Raw genomic sequence first — 26,087 nt, 5'->3', positions numbered from 1 at the left:
ACATCACGCAGTCCCTCCATATGGACATGATGACATCACGCAGTCCCTCCATATGGACATGATGACATCACGCAGTCCCTCTATATGGACATGATGACATCACGCAGTCCCTCCATATGGACATGACATCACGCAGTCCCTCCATATGGACATGATGACATCACGCAGTTCCTCCATATGGACATGATGACATCACGCAGTCCCTCCATATGGACATGATGACATCACGCAGTCCCTCCATATGGACATGATGACATCACGCAGTCCCTCCATATGGACATGATGACATCACGCAGTCCCTCCATATGGACATGATGACATCACGCAGTCCCTCCATATGGACATGATGACATCACGCAGTCCCTCCATATGGACATGATGACATCACGCAGTCCCTCCATATGGACATGACATCACGCAGTTCCTCCATATGGACATGACATCACGCAGTTCCTCCATGTGGACATGATGACATCACGCAGTTCCTCCATGTGGACATGACATCACGCAGTTCCTTTATATGGACATGATGACATCACACAGTTCCTTTATATGGACATGATGACATCACACAGTTCCTTTATATGGACATGATGACATCACACAGTTGCTGTGGATTTGTTGACTGCACGTCCATGATGTTAATCTCTTCTTTCACCACATCCCAGCGGTGATCTATTGGATGAGATCAGGTGACTGTGGAGGCCATTGGAGTCCAGTGACCTCATTGTTCTGTAGGAGATGATGTCATGTGACATGGGGCATTGTCCTGCTGGAAGTATCATCAGAAGATGGGTCCACTGTGGTCATATAGGGATGGACATGGACAGTAACAATACTTGAGTAGGCTGTCAGGTTTATACCATCAATTGGTACTAAGGGGCCCAAAGTGTGTCAATAAGATGTCCCCCGCACCATTACACCACAGCCTGAACCGCTGATACCAGGCAGGATGGCTTTCATGTTTATTCCATTCAGATGATAGGGTCAGAATTTGGTGTAGAGACTCGCCGGTCCAGGAAACATTCTTCCAGTCAATTATAGTGAGCCTGTGCAATTTGTAGCCTCAGTTTCCCGGTTCTTGGCTGACAGATGTGGCACCCAGTGAAATCTTCTGCTTCAAGGTTGGATGTGTTGTGCATTCAGAGATGGTATTCTGCATTCCTTGGTTGTAACCAGTGGTTATTTGAGTAAGGGTATGTCCACATGTCAAAATGTTTGCACGGAATTCTGCATGAATATTCCTTAGACATTTCGCAGCAGAGTCCCATTGATTTCAATGAGATTCTGCTGCTCTGTTCACATGGCAGAATTTCTGCGCAGCAACATCTGCCACAGAAATCCTGTGGCATCTGCAAAAACGTTAAATCTGTTCAGTGCTTTTGTGGATTCCGTGTGGAAATGTATTACTGTCTATGAGACTGCAAATTTCCGAGCGATCCTAGTACCGGTATGTTCTGTCGTCGCTCCACTGTCAGTTAGGTCCTCAAAGAAATTTTCTGTGCGGACATTCCACCATGTGAACATAGCCTTACTTTTGCCTTTCTGACATCTTGAACCAGTCTGCCCATTCTCCTCTGACATCAAGAAGGCATTTTTATCCACACAACTGCCCCTCACTGTATATTTTCTCTTCTTCGGACCATTCTCTGTAAACCCTTGAGATGGTTGCGAGTTAAAATCCCAGTAGATCAGCAGTTTCTGAATACACAGACCAGCCAGTCTGACACCAACAACCATGCCACGTTCAAAGTCACTTAAAGGGGTATTCCAGGCAAAAACATTTTATCCCCTTTGCAAAGGATAGGGGATTAGATGCCTGATCGCGGGGGGCCCACTGCAGACCCCCCACCCGCCCGCCATCTCTCTACAGCACCCACATTCTATGCGGGTGCTGCATCTCCAGTTTCGGAAACCTCTGAGTTTCCAGGACTTGGGATGTGACGTTACGCCAAGCCCCCTCCATTCATGTCTATGGGAGGGGGCGTGACGGCCATAGACATGAATGGAGGGGGCGTGGCGTGACATCACGTCACGTCCCGGAAACCCGAAGGTTTCCGAAACCGGAGATGCAGCCCCACGTAGAATGCGGGGGCTGCAGGGAGATCGCGGGGGGTCTCCGCAGTGGGCCCCCCGCGATCAGACATCTAATCCCCCTATCCTTTGGCTAGGGGATAAAACGTTTTTGTCCGGAATACCCCTTTAAAATTCAGCAAGTTATCTTGACCACATCTATATGCCTAAATGCATTGAGTTGCTGCCATGTGATTGGCTGGCTGATTGGCTATTTGTGTTAACAAGCAATTAAACAGATGTGCCTAAGAAAGTGATTTCGGCTGTCCGGACATGCGGGGGATGTAGTTTTGCAGCAGCTGGGGGCACATTGTTATGAAAACACTGGCCTAAGGCTTTCCAGGCAGCTAAAAGTAGTATTTTTGCACATTTTGTCACATTTTTGTTTGGCATCTTCCTCCACCAAACAGCAGGGGGCAGCAGATGATCATGGATGACCCTCCCGTGTGAACGTCTATAGGGCCGTCTGTGAGTCGCAAGCGTCTCCTTCTCAGGAAATCCACGGAGTAGCATTGCAGGGTTGTCAAAACAGCTGCACAATGTCTGCTTATGTGTGTGTTTAGCTTTGCCGGCTTTCCTGAACAATACTGTGCTTCATACAATATATAGCTTTGTACTTGGCTTCCCTCTTTGGTAATGTTTATGATGGACGAGCAGTGCACATTAGATCCTTTTGTAAACCCATTACGTCTCTTCGATGAGAAGGACTGTAACGTCTTTTAGGATGATAAAAACTGCTTTTCAGGATATGAATCTTTAACCTTTTTACTGCTAGTTTCAGGTTTATTATTATTATAAGGAATTGCATTACAAGCAGTTCTCTAATCTTCCTATACACAGTCTATAGAACAAGTCTAGCAGTCAGAGCGGCATAGGGGCTCCAGTCAGAGGTTATGGGCACCATATTGGGTACCTGTTGACTGCTGACAATGCCAGCTTTGCCTTTTTTTCCCCATTACATCATGTATCTCTACTTGTAAGATGAGAATATTGGGGAATTGTTCGACTTGGTGCTTTATGGTAGTCAAAAAAAAAACAGCTTTTACTTTAATTAAAACCAGATACTGATAAACGTATACCGTATATACTCAAGTATAAGCCGACCCGAATATAAGCCGAGGCCCCTAATTTTACCCCGAACACCCAGGAAAAGTTATTGACTCGACTATAAGCCTTGGGTGGGAAATACATCATCCCCCCCCCCATGTAATCATCCAGACCCCTGTCATTAACACCCCCCTTCATCATCACCGCCTGTCAATTCCTTCATCAGTGGTCTTCAACCTGCGTACCTCCAGATGTTGCAAAACTACAACTCCCAGCATGCCCGGACATGCCCGTTTGTCGAATCCATCGTATGTTGAGGGATCCGTGCAATGTAAAGTATAGGAAGTTATACTCACCTGTCCCCGCCGCTCAGGACCGCATCCTCACCGCTCCCGATGCTGTCCCAGGGGCTCCCGATGCTGTCCCGCTGCTCCGGCGTCTTCTTTGGGATCCTCCAGCTTCTTCCGCATCTTCTGCAGGGTCCGGGCCTTGCTTTCAGGTGACGTTATTACGTTGCGGCACCGGGACGGCGTGTGCAGTGACGTAACAACGACTCCGGAAAGCAAGGCCCGGACCCCGGAGAAGATGCAGAAAACGCCAAAGGATCGCGAAGTGGACCCGGAGCAGCGGGGATAGGTAAGTGAACCTGTCCGGGATGCTTAAACTGCTATCTGACAGCAGCTTAAGCATTTTGCGCTGTCGGATAGCAGTTAATGCGATGGCCCCGACATATAAAAGCATCGTATGTCCATGCTGACATCGACATGCGATGGCCTCTGAGAGGCCATCGTATGTCTATTTGATCATGTGTCGGGGCCATCGCATGTCGGGGGGGTTACTGTACCAAGTGAGGGAGGGACTAGCACTCCTCTGTACTCACTCCTGTCCTATTGGACAGCAGCATGAAAACAGAGAGGAGGGGTTACAGAGCAGCCTGCAGTGACTGAAGAGACCCAGCACAGCAGACTCAGGGAGGAAGTGAATGCATGGTGAGTGAAGGCGGGCTCAGTGCTTGCCTCAGACATGCCCCTCCCTGAGCAGTGAATGTCAGAATGGGTGAACAGCAAAATGACAGGATTTGTGACCCAAATACAGAAGCTGGACACATAGACATGTAAAGCATCTGCATGACCTAGTGAGTAACATATAGAAGCATATGACATGTACACTTTAACCTGTAACTCTCCAGCTGGTGCAAAAATAAAGATGGACATTCTCGTTTGGAAAAATTATGTTGTTGTACATTAAAATAAAGGCAAAGACGTCAATAGTCTCCACCTGGGCATTGACCAGTCCCTGAATGTTAGGACATGGTACATCGTCACACCCGGAGCTATATAGGTTAGTCGCTTCTGTCCTGCCTTTAAGTAGATCCATTAAGAAGAAGAAGAAAGAAGAAATACCTGAGGATTAGAAATTACCCAGCGTCCAGGCCTCGTACTCCCCGGCACATTATCCTTCACGAAGTCTGACGTGCACCCCAGGGCCGCGTAGAAAAAGCTTATTGACTGGCAGTCCTTGCCTCTTGTTAAGCCTGGAAGCCACAGTCTCCAGCTCCTGTCTGCCCGGTAATGTGGACACGTTTATTACATTTACAAGGGTCCAGCGTTTTCCTAAACAACCGTGCGCCCTTAATTCACATGACTGGATCTTAATCACATAACCAGCGAGACCCCCACCCCGGAGAAATAAACAAATCCTCCTCACCACCTTCCCTGCTCGGATACTGTTACACATTGTGGGGCTTTATTACCGTAACCAAAAATAAAAACAAGTCCTCCTCGGGCAGACAAGCGCCAGCCTATTCTCTTCTCATGTTTTCGAAGGCCAGGGACGTTCTACGATCACAGCGTACGGGAAGATAAACAAAACTTCACATACACTCTTTCATCCCTGGAAGTTTGGGGGGGGGGGGGGATTTTATTGGAAAAGGTTGGAGGTTTCCGGGTTATCGGAGGTTTTAGTCTCATTCTCCATGCAGTCGGCAAAGGATAGAAGTGGCCAACTGGGGGACATGGAGGACGTAGGGTTATTACTTTAGAGCAGTGTGTCTGAAGTTGTTACAAAACTACTAGTTTTTCAACAGCTTCAGACACACTACGAGTTACAGAAATATTTATCAGCTGGGGCTTGTCTGCTCCTACTAAACTAAAAAGCTGACGTTCATGGTGTGTAAAATGTATTGTTTTGTTCTTGACGCTTTCTAAGAGTATCTAAAAAAGACAAAAGTTGTGTTGCTTTGGAATGCACCAGATTTTTTTAAAGGATGAAGAAGTCCAACGCTCAAGATGAAGGTCCAAGTGGATTTATTGTTGCGTACACAGATTAAAATCCATAACGTGGCCAGAGATAGCTCACAGGTTTCGAATGAGCGGTTCTTAATCATGGTCAGACTTATTAAAGGAGTATTCCAGTCTCCACAGGATATGCCATCATTGTTGGGTAGATGTCGGTCCCACCGTCCCATGTTATGCAAATTGTGTAGCTCCTTGTGCGGTTCTGTTTACACCACTAACGTCAATTTCATCTAACAGCCAGCTCGCCTATTTTCCAAATCCTGGCTACTGAACCGATACTCATCTGGGTGGGTGGTGGGACCTCGTTTTACAGATAGGTGATGGTCCCCGTGGTGAAACCTCATGTTTTAGATGTGTATGACTTACCCTGGTATATGCCATGAATTTAGGCTCCTTTCACACTGCCGTTTGTGCCCAGTAGTCTGATGGCCGTTAAAAGATAGTGGGAGAAAAATTTGTGCTTGCGACATCTTTCTCTCCGATGACTGGAACCATTCCGACTCCTCTAGGCATTTTTTTTTATTGGTTGTTTATAATGGCCGGACATATGACGAAAAGGGGTGTGGGCCAACACAGGATAAAGTGGCATGGTGCTTTCCTGGTGTCATCGAACTCTAGCAGATTGATCTTCGTGACCCCCCCCCCATGAGATGGACATAGTAGCATATTCTAGCATTTCCAACCAACCAAAATGGGCATGGAGCACTTAAAAGGGGTACTCCACTGGCCAGCGTTTGGAAGTAAATGTTCTGAAGGCTCTTTTCGCACTGCGGGAGTTGACCACGCCCCTCGTGACATTATGGCCATTCCCCCTCAATGCAAATCTATGGGAGGGGGCGTGACAAGTCACGCCCCCTCCCATAGACTTGCATTGAGGGAGCGTGGCTGTGATGTCATGATGGGGGTGGTACCCCCACAGCACGAAAACAGCCTTCGGAAGATTTACTTCCAAATGTGATATTCGGGTATCTACAGGATCTTATGGATTCTTGTCATGTCAACTATTTCTTATCATCTACTTATGTTTGATCTACAATAGATGCAGCAATTTCTCCTGAGTATACTATTTAAAGGGGTACTCCACTGGCCAGCTTTTGGAAGTAAATCTTCCGAAGGCTGTTTTCGTGCTGTGGGGGTAGGCCGCGCCCATCATGACATCACATCCATGCCCCCTCAAAGCAAGTCTATGGGAGGGGGCATAGACTTGCATTGAGGGGACGTGGCTGTAATGTCACGAGGGGCGTGGTCGACCCCCACAGTGCGAAAACAGCCTTCGGAACATTTACTTCCAAACGCTGGCCAGTGGAGTACCCCTTTTAAGTGCTCCATGGCCATTTTGGTTGGTTGGAAAAGCCAGAATATGCTATGATGTCCATCTCATGGGGTGTCACAAAGATCAATCTGCTAGAGTTCGATGACACCAGGAAAGCACCATGCCACTTTATCCTGTGTTGGCCCACACCCCTTTTCATCATATGGCCGGCCATTATAAACAACCAATAAAAAAAAAATGCCTAGTGGAGTCGGAATGGTTCCAGTCATCGGTGAGAGTCACATCAGCTCCACATCCTAGTGATAAGCCACCAATGCCACCAATCTTTATAAAGTGTCCCTGTTATCTATAAGAAACTTTTGACATGTCAAAAGTTTTGATCAGTCGGGGTTCTCTGTGCTGACCGATCGAGAGAGAGAAGCTCGTGGTTATATACTTCACTCCCAGGCTCGCTGTGCTCTCCGTTCAGTTAGACAAGCTCCATGCAATGTAACTGGACAGAGATCCATGTGATTCAGGGAGTGAAGCGCACAGCCACGCACCGACACCGTTCAAGACTTCTTGATCAGTTCGGGTCTCGGTGCTGACGGATCGAGAGAGAGAAGCTCATGGTTATATGCTTCACTCCCAGGCTCGCTGTGCTCTCCGTTCAGTTAAACGGGCTCCATTATATGTAACTGGACAGAGATCCATATGATTCGGGGAGTGAAGCGCACAGCCACGCACCTCTACCGTTCAAGACTTCCGACATGTCAAAAGTTAAAGAACAGTAACCCTTTAAGAGGATCTATTTTCAGATATATTTGGTCTCCTTGTTGCCGTTAAGCCATGTATATTGATCATTTGTATACTGTTTTGTATTATGTCCACCAGGTTTGCGGGGATGGGTAATCTTCTTAAAGTGCTAACCAGGGAAATAGAAAATTATCCACATTTTTTCCTGGATTTTGAAAGTAAGTTTTATGATAAGTGTCAATAGGTGACAATAGGTGAATCTTTCTCCCTTCATGGTCTGAGCTGATGAGACGGGACCCACCGTCTCTGCACCGGAGGCTGCCATCTGCTTGCATGTTACTTTATATCTCACCCACTTAGCACTTCTTTCCTTTTTTTTTCTCTTGTTCTTTTTTCCTTTTTCAGGAGGCAAATGGGAAATCTTTTAAAAGTTCTTACATGCACAGAGCTTGATCAGGGACCAAACTTTTTCCTTGACTTTGAAAGTGAGCACACCTCTTGCTTGGCGGTGATGATTTCTTTACTAACACTATTGCTTGTTGACTATTGCATGACTTCTGAAGATTTGCAAACACTCTAGATGTCATATAAGTGAATATTTAAAAAAAAAATAATACTTTGAGGGAACCCTGGCCTTATCTAGGCACGCACACACAAACATTTTCCGGAGAACCCCTTTTATAGGGGTATATCGGAGGGAATTTAATTTTTTAAATTTTTTTTAAATGGGCAGGTGACAAAGTTTAACAGATTTGTAAATTAGTTCTATTTAAAAATCTTAATCCTTCCAGTACTTATAAAATTCTCTGTATTATACAGCAGCTGATATGTAGTTCTTTCCAGTCTGACCCCAGTGCTCTCTGCTGACACCTCTGTCTGTCTCAGGAACTGTCCGGAGTAGGAACAAATCCCCCATAGTAAACCTATCCTGCTCTGGACAGTTGAGACAGACAGAGGTGTCAGCAGAGAGCACTGTTGTCAGAAGAGAACTCGACTTCAGCAGCTGATAAATACGGGAAGGATTAAGATTTTTAATAGAAGTAATTTACAAATCTGTTTAACTTTCTTGCACCAGTTTATATAAAAAAAACATTGTTTTTCCAGAGTACCACTTCAATATTTACTATTGCCTATCTATAGTTTACACCAGTGTTTTTTTCAAACGGTGTGTCTCCAGCTGTTGTAAAACTACAACTCCAAGAATGCCCAGACAGCCGTTGGCTGTCCGGGCATTCTTGGAGTTGTAGTTTTGCAACAGCTGAAGACACACTGTCTGGAAATAATGGTATACACCCTCCCAGGAGGTTGGTTGGGGGTCCAACTTCTAGCACCACCATCAGTCAGCTGTTTTAAGAGGGTCATTGCAGTCAGACCAGTGATGTAGCTTCATCATGGTGTAGGTACAGCGCCATATCATTTTTGGTGGCTGTGCCTGGTACTGCAGCTCTCTGATGAGCAGTCCTATCCAGTAAGGGGGACTAAGCTTCAGTACCTGACACACCTACTACCAATTGTATGGATCTGTGCCTGGTAACTTTTTGCACACTATAGGGAAACATCAAAATTTTATAAATTACGGTACCCCCTGCAATTTTTAAGGGTTTGTGGTTAAATAAAAAAACTGCAAAAAAGAGAATTCCCTGGTTTCTGTTTGGTGGTTTTGGCCACAGACGAGCACCTTTCAATGGGGCTAATCTGCGTCCTGGCAACCCCACAAGTTTCCTGAACAGAATAAGTTAGGGTGCATTCACACCATGTTTTTGCAATACAGTTCACTTATCAGGTTTTTGATGAAAAACGGATTGCTCAAAACCTGACTAAACTGTATCAAAACGTGTGTACAAATTTTAACCTGTATATAGTTTGAAAAATTATGTCTGGTTGCATCCGCTTTTTTAAGAAAAAAAATTATACATTTTTAACTTTTCACTCCATTATGAATAAAGTTTCACTTGTTTGAGATTCCAAAAACAAAAAAAACTGTGCAAAGTCAAAAACCGTATGGTGCAAACCGTATGGAACAGTACCCACATACGGTTCTGTACGGTTCCCATTGACTCCCATGTTAAAAAAAAAAAAAAAAAAAAAAAGTATACGGTTTAATACGTTTTTTCACCCGGACCAAAAACCGTGGTAGACTATGGTTTTGGGTACGGGGGAAAAAAAACAGACAAAACCGTTCAAGATGCAACCAGATGCATCTTTTGGCATACGGTTTTCAATGGAGAGTCAATGCATACGGTTTTCAATACGGTTCCGGACGGTTTTCATATTGAAAACGTATACCGGATCTGTATTGCAAAAACGTGGTGTGAATGCAGCCTTACATGTAGAAACATAGGGGGAGATTTATCAAAACCTGTCTAGAGGAAAAGTTGCCCATAGCAACCAATCAGATCGCTTCTTTCAATTTTCAGAGGCCTTTTCAAAAATGAAAGAAGCGATCTGATTGGTTGTTATGGGCAACTCAGCAACTTTCCCCCTGGACAGGTTTTGATCAATCTCCCTAATAGAATGTGTCGGCAGATAAGAACCGTTTGACCCATCTAGTCTGCCCAATATTCTAAATACTATCAATAGTCCCTATCTTGTATGAAGGATAAACTTATGCCTTTCCCATGCATGTTTAAAGGGGAACTCCACCCCTAGACATTTTATCCCCTATCCAAAATATAGGGGATAAGATGTCTGATTGCAGGGGATCTGGCCACTGGGACCCCGGCGATCTCCAGGTAGGCACCCCACCGTTCTGCACATTAATGCCGGCTTCAGGCGGCCATGGTCGTGATGTCACTCCACGCCCCCTCCAATCATGTCTATGGGAGGGGATGTGACGGCTGTGGCTGCTCGACTGGTGTAGACCCTGCATAGTCCAAGATTTACCACAACAGGGTTTCCCTACCTTAGAAATTATGAGGACGATAAAGGGGATTTACCCTCACGCCTGCCTTATGCTGAAAGTCTAAGTTGTTGCAAATCTGTGTTTGCATGCACGTTTCCTCTTGCCTGTCTTCGTTTTATTAACAATTTTCATGTTTTTAAATTGTCTAAAATTGGGGTGAAAAATATTCTTCAGGTATTTATATAGTTTTAACTGTTTTAAGCTTCAGTTGTATTTTGCATTGTGGGTAAAAGTGCAGATTTTTTAAATACACCCTACTCTTGGCTGGTCATGGTCCTTTAAAGGGGTACTCCGTTCCCTTGCTTTCTGAGCTCTGCTCCCCAGCGTCCGGAAGTTATTGTTCCGAACGATGTGTGTGCGGGCTTCCGTGTTCAGGGCCACCCCTCGTGGCGTCACGCCCGCCCCCTCAACGAAAGTCTATGGGAAGGGGGCACAACGGCCTTTAAAGGGGTACTCCGCTGGAAAACATTTTATTTATTTTTTCTTTTTCTTTTTTTTTTTATTCAACTGATGACAGAAAGTTAAACAGATATGTAAATTACTAATATAAAAAAAATATTAATCCTGCTAGTACTTCTGTATGCTCCACAGGAAATTCTTTTCTTTTTGAATTTTCTTTTCTGTCTGACCACAGTGCTCTCTGCTGGCACCTCTGTCCATGTCAGGAACTGTCCGGAGCAGGAGAGGTTTGCTATGGGGATTTTCTCCTACTCTGGACAGTTCCTAAAATGGACAGAAGTGTCAGCAGAGAGCACTGTGGTCAGAAAGGAAATTCTAAAAGAATGTGGAGCAGACAGCAGCTGATAAGTACTGGAAGGATTAAGATTTTTTAATGCAAGTAATTTAAAGGGGTACTCCGGTGAAAACCTTTTTTCTTTTTAAATCAACTGGTGGCAGAAAGTTAAACATATTTGTAAATTACTTCTATTAAAAAATCTTAATCCTTCCTGTACTTATTAGCTGCTGAATACTACAGAGGAAATTATTTTCTTTTTGGAATGCTCTCTGATGACATCGCAATCACAGTTCTCTCTGCTGACGTTATTATAATAACGCTTTATTTATTGTTGTCCTTAGTGGGATTTGAACCCAAGTCCCGAGCATTGCAAGGCAGTAGTGCTAAGTGCTAACCACTGAGCCACCATGCTGCCCTTAGCATACATCTGCTATGCATCTGCTATGCATGGTTGCTAAACTGGACAGAGATGTCAGCAGAGAGCACTGTGCTCGTGATGTCATCAGTGTTCCAAAAAGAAAGGAATTTCCTCTGTAGCATTCAGCAGCTAATAAGCACTGGAAGGATTAAAATTTTTTAATACAAGTGATTTACAAATATGTTCAACTTTCTGCCACCAGTTGATTTAAAAGAAAAAGGGTTTGCACCGGAGTACCCCTTTAAAAATCTGTTTAACTTTCTGGCACCAGTTGATTAAAAAAAAAATTTCAGCGGAGTACCCCTTTAATGGGATATTTCCATCCCAACATTTATGGCGTATTAGGAATTATGCCATAAAAGTTTGAAAGCTTGAGATACCACATCTGGGACCCTTGCCTATCTCAAGACTAAAGGTCCTTTTGACCTGCTTTCAGGTCAACCCCTAGGGTACGTTCACATGTGTATATTTTGGCTGCAGATTTTGCTGCCCATTGACTTTAATGGGTGGCAAAATTTGCTAAAGCAAATCTGCAGCGGAAAAACGCGCTTGTAAATGTCCTCTTAAAAACGATCTGATGGGTCTGTTTAGTAAGCATTCACATTCTTCATGAAATAACTATTCTAGAGCATCTTTTAGTTTTTATTTTTTTCTCCTTTTTTTTTTTTTTTACTTTTTAGAAATGTGTTATGTTCCTCTGTTGTTCCTCTGTTGTTTTTTTTAAATCAACTGGTGCCAGAAAGTGAAACAGATTTGTAAATTACTTCTATTAAAAAAAATCTTAATCCTTCCTGTACTTATTGGCTGCTGAATACTACAGAGGAAATTCTTTTCTTTTTGAAACACAGAGCTCTCTGCTGACATCACAAGCACAGTGCTCTCTGCTGACATCACAAGCACAGTGCTCTCTGCTTACATCTCTGTCCATTTTAGGAACTGTCCAGGGTAAAAGGAAATCCCCATAGCAAACATATGCTGTTCTGGACGGTTCCTAAAATGGACAGAGGTGTCAGCAGAGAGCACTGTGCTTGTGATGTCAGCAGAGAGCACTGTGCTCGTGATGTCAGCAGACAGCTCTGTGTTTCAAACGGAAATAATTTCCACTGTAGTATTCAGCAGCTAATAAGTACAGGAAGGATTAAGATTTTTTAATAGAAGTAATTTACAAATCTGTTTAACTTTCTGGCACCAGTTGATTTAAAAAAAAAAAAAAAAGTTTTTCACCGGAGTACCCCTTTAAGACATGGTAACACCCAGTTGTCGATTTATTTGTACATTTCCATAAAGAATAGGAGGGGAACGGCACAGTGCAGTGTTCTATGAAGAGGCGCTCGAAGATTTCTTACTAAACAGACACTTCAGGCGAGGCGACAGGCCTTGTTGTTTTAGTAAAAAAAAAAAAAAAAAAAGAGGACATTTTTTTTAATTAAATTTAAAAAAAATTACATTGAAAAAAAATTATTTAAAAAAAATATTTTTGAAGGGGAATTCACATGTGGCATGACCTTTCTGCACCAATGTCTGTGACTCTCCCATTGAGGTAAATGGGCATTTGGCCTAAACAGCCCCAGCCAGATGCATAGAACTGATATTTAGTTGCATAAATGTCTGCAACACAACTGTTTAGTGTGAATTCATCCTTATATAAATAAAATTAAAGGGGGAGATTTATTAAAACCTGCCCAGAGGAAAAGTTGCTGAGTGAATGAAAGAAGCGATCTGATTGGTTGCTATGGGCAACTCGGCAACTATTCCTCTGAACGGATTTTAATAAATCTTCCCCCCCCAAAATCTCTTGGTGGGAAGATAAATAAATTAGTATGTTTAATGTTTTTATTAATGCTTGCTGTGTGTGGCTGCGGAGCCGCTGCATGTCGTCCTCACTAACCTGCATGTCTAACATGGTGCATGGCTTGTATAGAGAATAACTGCAGCTTTAGCATTATATTCGTGTTGTTGACAAAATCACCGATGTTCTCAATAAATGTTTTCATTGTGGATTTTGAAATGTTTTAACTTTTAACTGATATGTGTTTTTTTTTATATTTTGATGGATTTGATGGTTTTTCGTTCATTTTTGCACACACCTTTCATTTACACACATACCATAGATTACCATCAGCGGAGTAATTACGGAGTAAGGCCCAGAAATTTTGAGAAGATATCGATCAATGAGTTCTGAGTGAAGCTGCTGGGGACCAATGACTTGTGGTTCAGGCAGCAAGAAAGTGACGATAGGTTACTTTTCTAGGGTAGGGTGGGTGACGCGAAGCGCATATGCAGCGCGTTTCATGCTGCAGATGTGCCGGGGGAAGTCACAAGAGCGAGCTCCCTGCTGCGGGAGCGAGAAGCTGAGAACAGGGCTGTTTGACACAGTTAAATTAAAAGGGTTAGGGTTAGGGTTCCGACTGCTTGGACCTCCCGCGATCTCCAGAACCGATCTCCCGGCTCTGAGTGAGGAGCGCGTGCAGTAAATGGCATGCGCTTCTTTGATTTCTATAGGAACTCCCATTGAAATGAATGGTAAACAACACGTTCTCCTCACTAAGGGTGCATGCACACAACGTTTTTGCTATACAGTTCCCGTATATGGTTTCAAGTTAAAGGGGTATTCCAGGCCAAAACCTTTTTTTATATATCAACTGGCTCCGGAAAGTTAAACAGATTTGTAAATTACTTCTATTAAAAAATCTTAATCCTTCCAATAGTTATTAGCTTCTGAAGTTGAGTTGTTGATTTCTGTCTAACTGCTCTCTGATGACTCTCGTCCCGGGAGCTCCCGGGACGTGACATCATCATTGAGCAGTTAGACAGAAAACTTTAGAAGCTAATAACTATTGGAAGGATTAAGATTTTTTAATAGAAGTAATTTACAAATCTGTTTAACTTTCCGGAGCCAGTTGATATATATATAAAAAAAGGTTTTGCCTGGAATACCCCTTTAAAAACTGTATGGAACTGTATAGAAAACCGTATGCATTGACTTAAAATTGTAAACTGTATGTCAAACACATCGGGGGAGATTTCTCAAAACCTGTGCAGAGGAAGAGTGGTGTAGTTGCCCATAGCAACCAATCAGATTGCTTCTTTCATTTTCCACAGGCCTCTTTAGAGGCCTGTGGAAAATGAAAGAAGCAATCTGATTGGTTGCTATGGGCAACTGCACCACTCTTCCTCTGCACAGGTTTTGAGAAATCTCCCCCATCATCCGGTTGTGTCCATTTTGCATCTCATACGGTTTTGTCCAGTTTTTTTTTTCCCGTACCCAAAACCGTAGTCTACCATGTTTTTTGGTCCGGGTGAAAAACTGTATACGTTTTTTTTCAACATGGGAGTCAATGGGAACCGTACAGAACCGTATGTGCGTACGGTTCCCTCCGGTTTTTGACTTTGCCCTTTTTTTTTTTCTTGAACTTTCAATCAAACAAGTGAAACTTTATTCAAAATGGAGTGAAAAGTTAAAAACATATACTTTTTTTTCTTAAAAAACGGATGCAACCGTACATCATTTTTCAAACCATATACGGTTTTCAACCGTATATGGGTTAAAATTTGTGCACACGTTTTGATACAGTTTAATCAGGTTTTGAGGAATCCGTTTCTCATCAAAAACCTGATACGGGAACTGTATTGCAAAAATGTGGCGTACATGCACCCTTAGCGAGACAGGGTCCCGTTCCAGAGATAAAGTGGGATCCCAGCGGTCGGACCTCCGTGATCAGCTACTTTTATCCCCTTTTTTTGTGTATAGGGGATAAGTTCATTTCAGCTGGTTAAAGGGGTACTCCGGACATTTTTTTTTAAAATTCTCTGTGCCTTGGTTGCTACCATTAAAATAATAAACTTTAATAACAATGTCTGTTCATATCAGCAGATTTCCCGCTGTATATGCGGTGCCTGGTCACAGCAGATGCGCAGCGGGTAATCCGCCGCTACAAGTGGACATTATTATTATTACAGTTTATTATTTTAATGGTGGCAAACCAGACACATAGGATTAGAGATGAGCGAACTTACAGTGAATTCGATTCGTCACGAACTTCTTGGCTCGGCAGTTGATGACTTTTCCTGCATAAATTAGTTCAGCCTTCAGGTGCTCCGGTGGGCTGTAAAAGGTGGATACAGTCCTAGGAAAGAGTCTCCTAGGACTGTATCCACCTTTTCCAACCCATCGGAACACCTGAAAGCTGAACTAATTTATGCAGGAAAAGTCATCAACTGCCGAGCCGAGAAGTTCATGACGAATCAAATTTACTGTAAGTTCGCTCATCTCTATATAGGATAAATAAAAATTGTCTGGAGTTTCCCTTTAAACTCACTAGGAGAGTTATGTAAACTGTGTAAAAAGAGCCCTGTTACCAGCTTCTCTACCACCTCCTGTAGCCACAGATCGAGATAGGTGCAGGACTCAGAGGTGGGACCCGTACCTATCAAACATTTAGGGCATATCTGTATTTCCGGTGCATATGTCTTAAAAGTCTATATAGCAATACAGTCATGGCCGTAAATGTTGGCACCCCTGAAACTTTTCAATAAAATGAAGTATTTCCCACAGAAAAGGATTGCAGTAACACGTGTTTTGCTTTACACATGTTTATTCCCTTTGTGTGTATTGGAACTTGATAATGTTACGCACTGTGGACAAAGGCAAATCTAGATCTCTGGAGATGGACTTGTGGAAAAATATCAACAATCTCAGTGTGCCTCCAGCTTTTGCAAAACTAAGACTCCCAGCATGCCCGGACAGCCGTTGGCTGTCCGGGCATGCTGGGAGTTGTAGTTTTGCAACAGCTGGAGGCACACTGAGATTGATATTTTTCCACAATTTTGGTTCTCAAGTCCTCACAGTTCTCTTCTCCTCTTTCTGTTGTCCATGCTTAGTGTGGCACACACACAATGCAAAGGCTAAGTGAACTTCTCTCCTTTTTTTAATCTTCTTTCAGGTGTGATTTTTATATAGTCCACACCTGTTACTTCCCCCAGGCGAGTTTAAAGGAGCATCACATGCTTGAAACAATTTTATTCATCAACAATTTTGAAAGGGTACCAATAATTATGTCCAGCCCATTTTTGGAGTTTGTTGTGACATTATGTCCAATTAGCTTTTTTTTTCCTTCCTTTTTTGCTTTAGTTTCAATACACACAAAGGGAATAAACATGTGTATAGCTAAACATGTGTTACTGCAATCCTTTTTTTGTGAGAAATACTAAATTTTCTTGAAAAATTTCAGGGGTGCCAACATTTACGGCCATGACTGTATGCCTGTGAATTAAACACAAAATGTGACCAGTTCTTAGCACCCAAGTGCACTGTACATACATTGTATGGGTAAAAATGTTTAAGTAAAACAGCACCACTTGTGACCAGTGGCTGGATCTGGTATTGCATCTCAGTTTGCAAAACCAGGCTGCTTCTGGGTAAAAAAAAAAAAAATAATAATAATAATAATAATAATATAAATAATATAGATAATAATAATATAAATAATATAAATGATAATAATATAAATAATAATAATATAAATAATGATAATAATAATGATAATATAAATAATAATATTAATAATAATAATATAAATAATAATAATATAAATAATAATATAAATAAAAAATAATATAAATAAAAAATAATAATAAATATTTTTTTCTTTAAAAAGCCCACCCTTCTTTCCAATCTCATACGCTGTAGAGTGTACAGAATGCGTCCTGTTACCACATTCCCCGAGGTAACGTATGGACATAAGCATGAATAACATTGTACGTGTTCCAGTTTATAGGCCGGGATGTTGGGTAATTTTACATCATGAATAGATGTACAGTGGAGAGCAGTACTGGAGAGGGGGCATTAGACACGTAGTGTTTGATCAGGACTTACCGGTCTGTGTGTTGGCACAGCCCAGCATAGTAATGTATAGATTGTGCCTCCTAGAATGGCATGAAATGAGCTTGGAGCGAGAGCCGTCCCGAGATGTAGTGAAGTTCCTGGCAGCCGTACAGGTCGGACAATGTTACCTGAGAGGCGTCCCTGTCAGAATGCCTGAATTGTTCCCAGCACGGCGGAGCCGAAGCCAGATTCTTAGAAAATAAAAATAGCGTGTTTCACTCCAGGGCCGAGACTGTGTCCTAGAAGGCACCTCCGAGCCCTCCGCGTAGATTTATCACACATGTTTGTATTCAGCCCAGATCAGATTGGCACCAAGTACAGAGCAGCGTGCATATGTAATGTATGGAGCGGCCCTGCAGTGACTGCCCGCCCCCCCCCCCCCCCCCGGGAAACACACTGAATTATTCACACAGTGCTATACGGGATACAATTAGAAGGCTATCTCCATGTGCCTTGGTTCAGATTTACATTAGAAATACACAACAAAGTACAGTACAACACCCTATTCACACACGAGTCAAACATCAGATTTTCACACCTGCTTTGTACCTTCCAAAGCAACGTTTTCCCAAGCAGTGTGCCTCCAGCTGTTGCAAAACTACAACTCCCAGCATGCCCGGACAGCCGTTGGCTGTCCGGGCATGCTGGGAGTTGTAGTTTGGCAACAGCTGGAGTCACACTGCTTGGGAAATGCTGCTCTAGACTATGAAGTTGCAATGCAAAAGATTAAAGGGTACTCCAGGGTAAAAAAAAAATAAAATTAAAAAATGTTCATATCAACTGGCTCCAGAAAATTAAACATCTTTTGTAAATGACTTGTTAAAAAAAATCTTAATCCTTCCAGTACTCATCAGCTGCTGAAGTTGAGTTCTTTTTTGACAACCGTGCTCTCTGCTGAGACCTCTGTCTGTCTGTCTCAGGAACTGTCCAGAGTAGTAGCAAATCCCCAAAGCAAACCTCTCCTACTCTGTGCAGTTACGGAGACAGACAGACAGGTGTCAGCAGAGAGCACTGTTGTGAGACAGAAAAGAAATTCTGAACTTCAGCAGCTAAGTAGTGGAAGGATTACAACATTTTAATAGAAGTAATTTACAAATCTGTTTTAACTTTCTGGAGCCAGGTGATATAAATTATTATTTTTTTTTTTTTCTTTTTTTACTGGAATACACCTTTTAAAGAAAGATCTGTGTTATCTCCATTTAAGAGAGACACCTTGTTTATGTAATTGAGACTCAAGTGCCCAAGGGGCGTTTCCCAGTTAAAGGGGTACTCCCGTGGAAAACTTTTTATTTTATTTATTTATTTTTTTTAAATCAACTGGTTCCAGAAAGTTAAACAGACTTGTAAATCCTCTTCTATAAAAAAAAAAAAAAAAAAAAAAAAAAAAAAAATCTTAAGCCTTCCAGTACTTTTTAGGGACTGTATACTAAAGAGAAATCCAAAAAAAGAAATGCATTTCCTCTGATGTCATGACCACAGTGCTCTCTGCTGACCTCTGCTGTCCATTTCAGGAACTGTCCAGAGCAGGAGAAAATCCCCATAGCAAACATATGTTGCTCTGGGCAGTTCCTAAAATGGACAGCAGAGGTCAGCAAACAGCACTGTGGTCATGACATCAGAGGAAATGCATTTCTTTTTTTGATTTCTCTTTAGTATACAGCCCCTAAAAAGTACTGGAAGGATTAAGATTTTTTAATAGAAGTGATTTACAAGTCTGTTAAACTTTCCGGCACCAGTTGATTTAAAAAAAAAAAGTTTTCCACGGGAGTACCCCTTTAAGGTAAGTCCAGTGCATGTCTTCTTTATGTCATGACTGTCAGTCAAACGAGTACAGGGCACGCTGATGCAAGTGGGGCACTGATGAAGGAGACATGGGCTGGACTTACCGGGACTCTTGCTGCTGTGGGGAATGCCCTCCCCCTGGGCACTTTAGCTATATTTGCATAAAAACTAAAAAGGCTTATATCTCAGCACTGGGAAGGACTTTGGCTGTCCAGGCATGCTGGGAGTTGTAGTTTTTGCAACAGCTGGAGGTCCAGAATTTGGATACCACTGTCTATAAGAACCACTTTGTGAGCAGCTGTCCACGCTAGCGCTTAGAAGGGGTCACAAGTAGGACCTCATAGGGCCCGACAGGGTAATCTCTTCAAACCTGGTGTTGTGGTTTGTCATGAATTTGTCTCCACTCGATTTGACATTCTTCAAGATACATCTCTATAACACATACACACTTGCTGTTTTACCCATCAAATACCATTTTAACCTCCTTTTTGTAAAATCTCGTTTGCCATGTCCAGTCTGAACACTCACCTTTCTCCATCTCTATGTTTTTGGGTATTTTATAGTAATCAATTTTTTATTTTTATTATTTTTTTTTTTGTTACTTTGTCATTTCATTGGAATTCTTACGTTCTTACATTTACGTCCCTAGATGCTCAACCGACTGATTGCGAGAGGGAAGTCTGGAACCAAGTCAACGCTGTGTTGCAGGAATCTGAAAGCATTCTGTCAGATCTGCAGGCGTACAAAGGAGCTGGACAAGAGATACGAGATGTATGCCTTCATCCTGCCATTGTCTAAAATGATTGAAAACAAGAAATTATTGTATAAAGTGGGGGTACACTTTTCTCAAGTCTGGGCTTGATTGTCACCAATAAATGGGTGTATATAAAATATATGTAAAAAATGATGTAGATCCAGTGAATTAATTTAAAACTATTTATTATTACAATGATAGTGCTTGTGGTGTCCTTTTGTAGGAGGAGGAAATACCGTTATATACCGTGGAACCGCCGAAAGTTACAAAAATACCATGATACACACACTTGGTCATACCGCCCAGCCCTAATTTCTAATAAAGTAAGGGCCCATTTACACTACGCAATTTCAGCCTGAAGAAATTCTGGTGCATTGTCTACAATGGGATACTGCCACACAGCAGAATTCAGATTCCAGACTGCTGCGAAAGAATGATCATGTTCTCTCTTTGCTCAGAATCCGCTTGGATATGCATTGCCGTCTATGAATCTCCATCCAGAACTCAGTCTTTTGTCAACTGAATCAGTCGGCGCTAGGACATGTGCAGTACATGTCCTAGCGCCGACTGATTCAGTTGACAAATGACTGAGTTCTGGATGGAGATTCCGTAGTGTGAACGTATCGTGGCTGTTCTACTGAACCAAACTTTGAGCTCCATAAAACCGTTGTTATCGAAGTTTGGATCCGTAAATCACATGATCCAGGTGTTGTTGCTATATAGGCTTATTTTAATGTTATACCCCCCAAGTCCCATATTCCCAAGGAACCAAACCTAGATCTTCATAGGATCCTCTTCTAAAAAAAAAATGCTTCAGGGATAGGGTCACACGTAGCGCGTTCGCACTCTACTGCGGCCAGGTAGCTCTGTGTGTCTGCTCCTAGCCTGGGATTTCCTGATGCACATTTTCAACAAGCAGGCGCTGTAGCTACAGCGGGAAATCTGCCGCTATAAGTGGACACACAGAGCTACCCAGCCGAAGCAGGGAGCTCGCTCTCGTGACTGCCGTCGGCGCATCTGCAGAGTGAAATATGTTGAGGATGCAAAACGTTTGACCATAACCTAATAGAACTGCTCAAAGGTCTAAATGTGGTATGGACACTAAAATGCAGTGTATTCAAACAGGGTGAAACTTGCCTTAGTCTTCAAACTTCTATGTGAAAAGAAAGTATTTTATGCATAAAGAAGCAAAAGTGCATCATGTAGAATGCACGTTACCACAAATGTTCAATGTTTAACCCCCGCCACCCTCTTTTTTAAAAAAAAATTTTTCTCTGCCCTACTCTTTCCCAATCTGCTCTTCACCTTTTCCTATAAATAGAAAGAAAGCCCTCTCTCCTTCCTGTACAAATAATTATAGGAAGACAAAGGGAAAAAAAATCTCCAGAATTCAAAAAGTTGTCATTTTGCTCCGAGCGTTAAACCTTAAATGGGTACTCTACTGCCCCAGTGTTTGGAACATTTTGTTCCGAACACTGGGTGTGGGCTGCGGGGTCGTTGCGTCGTGGCCACGGCCTTCATGATGTCACACCACGCCTCCTCAATGCAAGTCTATGGGAGGGGGCGTGACGCCCCCTCCCATAGACTTGCATTGAGGGGGCGTGGCCTTGACGTCACGACCCCTGAAGCCCACACCCAGCGTTTGGAACAAAATTTTCCGAACACTGGGGCAGTGGAGTACCCTTTTAAATCACCCCAGATTCTTTGCCCCATTGTGACCACATAATGCCCCATTGTGAAATCAGAATTTTAGACTGTGGTGTATCACAATACCGGTTTGCAACATTACAGATAGTATCCTCACAATGCCCCACTATGACCTCACAAGTTCAGATTGCAACCCCACAGGCCCATTGTGATGTCACAATTTATCAATCTCAATGCCCCGTTCTGTATTCACAGGTTCGGCTTGTGATGTTACAGCACCCCAGTTTGAACCAACACAACCCGTCCCTAAAACGGCTCTAGTTTAGTAATAAGAGGGGTTAGGAAAACCAGCAACATATATACCTAGAAGCGCACCAGGTGCGCACACATGTAACCCCAAGTGTAGTATATAAAAAAAAGTTAGGTTCAAATTCATATAAGATATATTATTAATTTTATTCAATATATTATTACAAGGATGCAATACACACAAGGACAGGATAAAAATAGCATTAATGGAATATATAAAAAGAATAAAAATGTGTGTGTATATATAATAAAGGTAAAAGTAAATGTTAATATAAATAATTACTTAATCAGATGGAGACAGGAGGGGAGTCCAAAAGTTAGTGCCCACAAAAGGAAGAGTAAATTGGAGTCAATATATAGAGTGTAAGACTATGCTGCTGACGAGGGGAAGCTAAAAAAAAGTGCAAATGGTGTGCTCCAAAAAAAAAAAAATATATATATATATATATAATATTAGGAATCGACCGATACTGTTTTTTAAAATTTTTTTTTTTTAGGGTCGATAATCAGTGGAGGTTAGAGCCGATAGCCGATAACTTATACCGATATTCCGGTATAAGTTAACAGCTATTTATCCCCGTTCAAGCGACCCCCTCCCCCCCCGCGACACCGCTGCAGATCATTGATATAAAGCGGGCGCTTTAAATCAATGAACTGCAGCGGCTTTTGTGGTGCCAGAGACCGCCGCCACCACCTGCTTCTCTCCCCCTGCCTGTCCGGGGGTCCTCCTGAGTCCTATCACCGCGACCACCGCACCGACCCAGCCCCATTGCCTCCCCCATCCCCAGTTTTATAATTACCTGTTCCCGGGGTCCACGCTACATCTGGCTTCGGTGGCGTCCTCCTGAGCTGTCACTGTGCGCACTGACGGTGACGTCACGTTCAGGACGTCACTCGTCATTGCGCAGCGCACAGTGTAACACAGGACGCAGCAGGAGCCAGAAGTAGCGTGGACCCCGGGAACAGGTAATTATAAAACCGGGGATGGGGGAGGCAATGGGGCCGGGGCGGTGCGGGGGCGGGGCGTTATCGGCAAGGTAATTACCGATAACGCCCAAAATCGTGAATATCGGCCGATAATATCGGCCAAACCGATAATCGGTCGATCCCTAAAATATATATAAACACTGACAGGCTTGTGCCTGAAAACCGTGCCAAATACGCATAAACAATGAAGTGCCCAAGTGCAAACAAATCAATACTTATCGGCAAATTCATATGGCAAAGTGACAAAAGGGGGAGGGTAAAGAAAGGATAGCAGCAATGGCAATAGCAGCACATATGAGCAGGGCAGGACTCCTTGATAGAGCCCTGAGCGAAACGCGTTGGAGTACCGGAGTGGAGGTGCGGAGTCCTGCCCTGCTCGTTTGTGCTGCTATTTCCATTGCTGCTATCCTTTCCTTACCCTCCCCCTTTTGTCACTTTGCCATATGAATTTGCCTATAAGTATTGATTTGTTTGCACTTGGGCACTTTATTGTTTATGCATATTCGGCACGGTTTTCAGGCACAATCTTGTCAGTGTTTTTGGACTCCCCTCCTGTCTCCATCTGATTAAGTAATTATTTATATTTACATTTACTTTTACCTTTATTATATATACACACACATTTTTATTCTTTTTATATATTCCATTAATGCTATTTTATCCTGTCCTTGTGTGCATTGCATCCTTGTAATAATATATTGATTTAATAAAAATTAATAATATTTCTTATATGAATTTGAATCTAACTTTTTTTTTTTTTTTTTATAGTGCCCCAGTTTGGCAGAACAATTTCAGATTGCAACATAACAATGCCCCATAGCTTTCCACCATGATCCAATATCTATTTTACATTGAGACTCTTGTATCTTCTGTGTATTTTAGGCTATACAAAATCCTAATGACATCCAACTTCAGGAAAAAGCCTGGAACGCTGTCTGCCCCCTTGTCGTCCGGCTGAAGCGGTTTTATGAATTTTCTCTAAGACTTGGTAAGTTTTTGTTTTTCTTTCCGCTGTGTGTGTGTGTATATATATATATATATATATATATATATATATATATATATATATATATATATATATATATATATAATATAATGTCCCTGGCATAGTCTTCAGCACCTTCTGCGCTGCCAGAGATTATGCTGAAAGTTCTAGGTTAAGTTTCCCGAGGAGTAAAGTCTTGCTACCTTTTAGTGTTGACGCCTAAACTTCTTAGAAAGTTACCGAATAGCTGAAGGTAATCCAAGCCCCCCTCTCATGGGATTGTATTATTTACTGTGCTGAAGCCAGTTGTCTTACATCTAGGCACAGCATAGTGAGGAGGAGACTCATCTGAGACACATAGAGAAGATTTCTTTATATATTTATCTGTTTTTATTGTAGAAGGAGATAAAATTGGTAAAAACAGAGATAGAGCTATTTTTAATCCCTTTATTTACTTTGAGCTGATTGTTTAAAGGGGTATTCCGGCTTTATACATCTTATCCCCTATCCAAAGGATAGGGAATAAGATGTATGATCGCAGGGGTCCTGCCGCTGGGGACCCCCGTGATCTCTGTGCAGCCCCCGGCATTCTGTGCCAGGCACTGCCTCAGGGACGGGGATGTGACGTCACGGCCACGCCCCTAGTGACGTCATGCCACGCCCCCTCATTCATGTCTATGGGAGGGCGTGACTGCCGTCACGCCCCCTCCCATAGACATGAAGGGAGGGCCATGGTGTGACGTCACTAGGGGGCGTGGCCGTGACATATCCTTTGGATAGGGGATAAGATGTATAAAGCCGAAATACCCCTTTCATGTATCGGCTCTTAGCTAAAAGGCATAGCACTGGTAATGCTGGGGATCTAGTTCTCTGGTCTGCCAGGACATGATCGCTGATGTCCACCATTACCGGTGATTACCCTGTAGATGGTACCTGACGGGCATGAAGTGATCTCAGCTCCTTTACGTCCTGGTGCGTTAATTATCAGGGCGTCCATTGTTGTTAAGGAGTAAATTAAATATAAAATGGGATCGGTGAAACATAACCATATGCAATGTATACCCAGACTAAGAAATTTCTGCAACAATTCTGCCATGTGTGAATTAACCTTGTCGTTGAGTGTTTTATTTATTTTTATTTGCTGTCATTTCAATCTGACTATTCCTACAGAAAAAGCATTGCAAAGTTTACTGGAGTCTTTGACCTGCCCCCCATACACTCCGACACAACACCTGGAAAGGGAGCAAGCCCTGGCTAAAGAGTTCGCTGAAATTCTGCACTTTACGCTTCGTTTCGATGAGCTGAAGGTAACTTCAATGTGACTAAAATCTTTAACCTCTTCCTGACTCCTGCCTTGAGATGTGGTGCAGTATTAGCACGAGCTCTGGAGAAAACCTTCTTCCCAGCACCTGCTGCAGTGACCAGATCAACAATAACCTGTTGTGATTTGTTTGTATTTGAAACAAACGCAGCAGCGTAACATAACCGCTTTAATCTTCCAGATGAGAAATCCGGCAATCCAGAATGACTTTAGTTACTACAGACGGACGATAAGTCGCAACAGGATAAATAACATGCATGTGAGTATATACATAATAGACGATGCTGATCAATCTGTATGGCTCAGAGGGAGCACATAGTATGTTCTGCTGTGATACATTTCACGAGATTTAGTGTTTGACGAGTACTTCTGTGAGCTCTGACATGATGCATTGCGCCACTTGACAAGTAGCAGAGTTTTGCCAAGTTCTGCAAAATTACTTCTAGGGGTTAAACTATAAAACTATAAGGTGATGCTGTAGAGTGCAGCTACCTAGACTTTAATAATACAGTACAGCATATAAATGTCACACGGTCATGTCTAGTTGTCTTAGGAAAGTGGAAATGATACATATACATGTGAATGGCTCCAGCACGTATATACATGTGCATGGCTACAATGTATTTATATGTGTGTGTGTATATATATATATATATATATATATATATATATATATAAATATATATATATTTATTTATTCCGTATATACTCGAGTAAAAGCCGACCCGAATATAAGCCGAGGCCCCTAAATTCACCCCAAAAACCCAGGAAAAGTTATTGACTCGACTATAAGCCTAGGGTGGGAAATACATCATCCCCCCCATGTCATCATCCAGACCCCCGTCATTAAAACCGGCATCAACCCCCCCCCCCCCCCTTCATCATCACCACCTGTCCGGGCATGCTGGGAGTTGTAGTTTTGAAACCTCTGGAGGTC

General features: G+C 42.7%; 1 protein-coding gene across 10 annotated transcripts in view; it reads left to right on the top strand.

The window, feature by feature from the left end:
* The window catches only part of CYRIA (CYFIP related Rac1 interactor A), a 105,072-nt gene that overhangs the window by 62,425 nt on the left and 16,560 nt on the right, over positions 1 to 26,087 (top strand). For 5 of the 10 annotated variants that reach the window (XM_056564232.1, XM_056564228.1, XM_056564231.1 and 2 more), the window contains exons 3-7: positions 7,831 to 7,910; positions 19,797 to 19,918; positions 23,727 to 23,832; positions 25,000 to 25,136; positions 25,332 to 25,409. In XM_056564232.1, the coding sequence (XP_056420207.1) occupies positions 7,838 to 7,910; positions 19,797 to 19,918; positions 23,727 to 23,832; positions 25,000 to 25,136; positions 25,332 to 25,409 (516 nt within the window). In that variant the 5' untranslated portion in view covers positions 7,831 to 7,837. Of the gene's footprint in view, positions 1 to 7,563; positions 7,644 to 7,830; positions 7,911 to 19,796; positions 19,919 to 23,726; positions 23,833 to 24,999; positions 25,137 to 25,331; positions 25,410 to 26,087 lie in introns of those variants that run through there. The other 5 variants (XM_056564237.1, XM_056564234.1, XM_056564235.1 and 2 more) reach the window with 2 other exon arrangements.

The sequence above is a fragment of the Hyla sarda genome, chromosome 3 (assembly GCF_029499605.1).
Source record: "Hyla sarda isolate aHylSar1 chromosome 3, aHylSar1.hap1, whole genome shotgun sequence".
Taxonomy (NCBI): Eukaryota; Metazoa; Chordata; class Amphibia; order Anura; family Hylidae; genus Hyla; species Hyla sarda.
The sequence above is the reverse complement of the archived record's forward strand: the minus strand, read 5'-3'. Positions and strand labels throughout refer to the sequence as shown.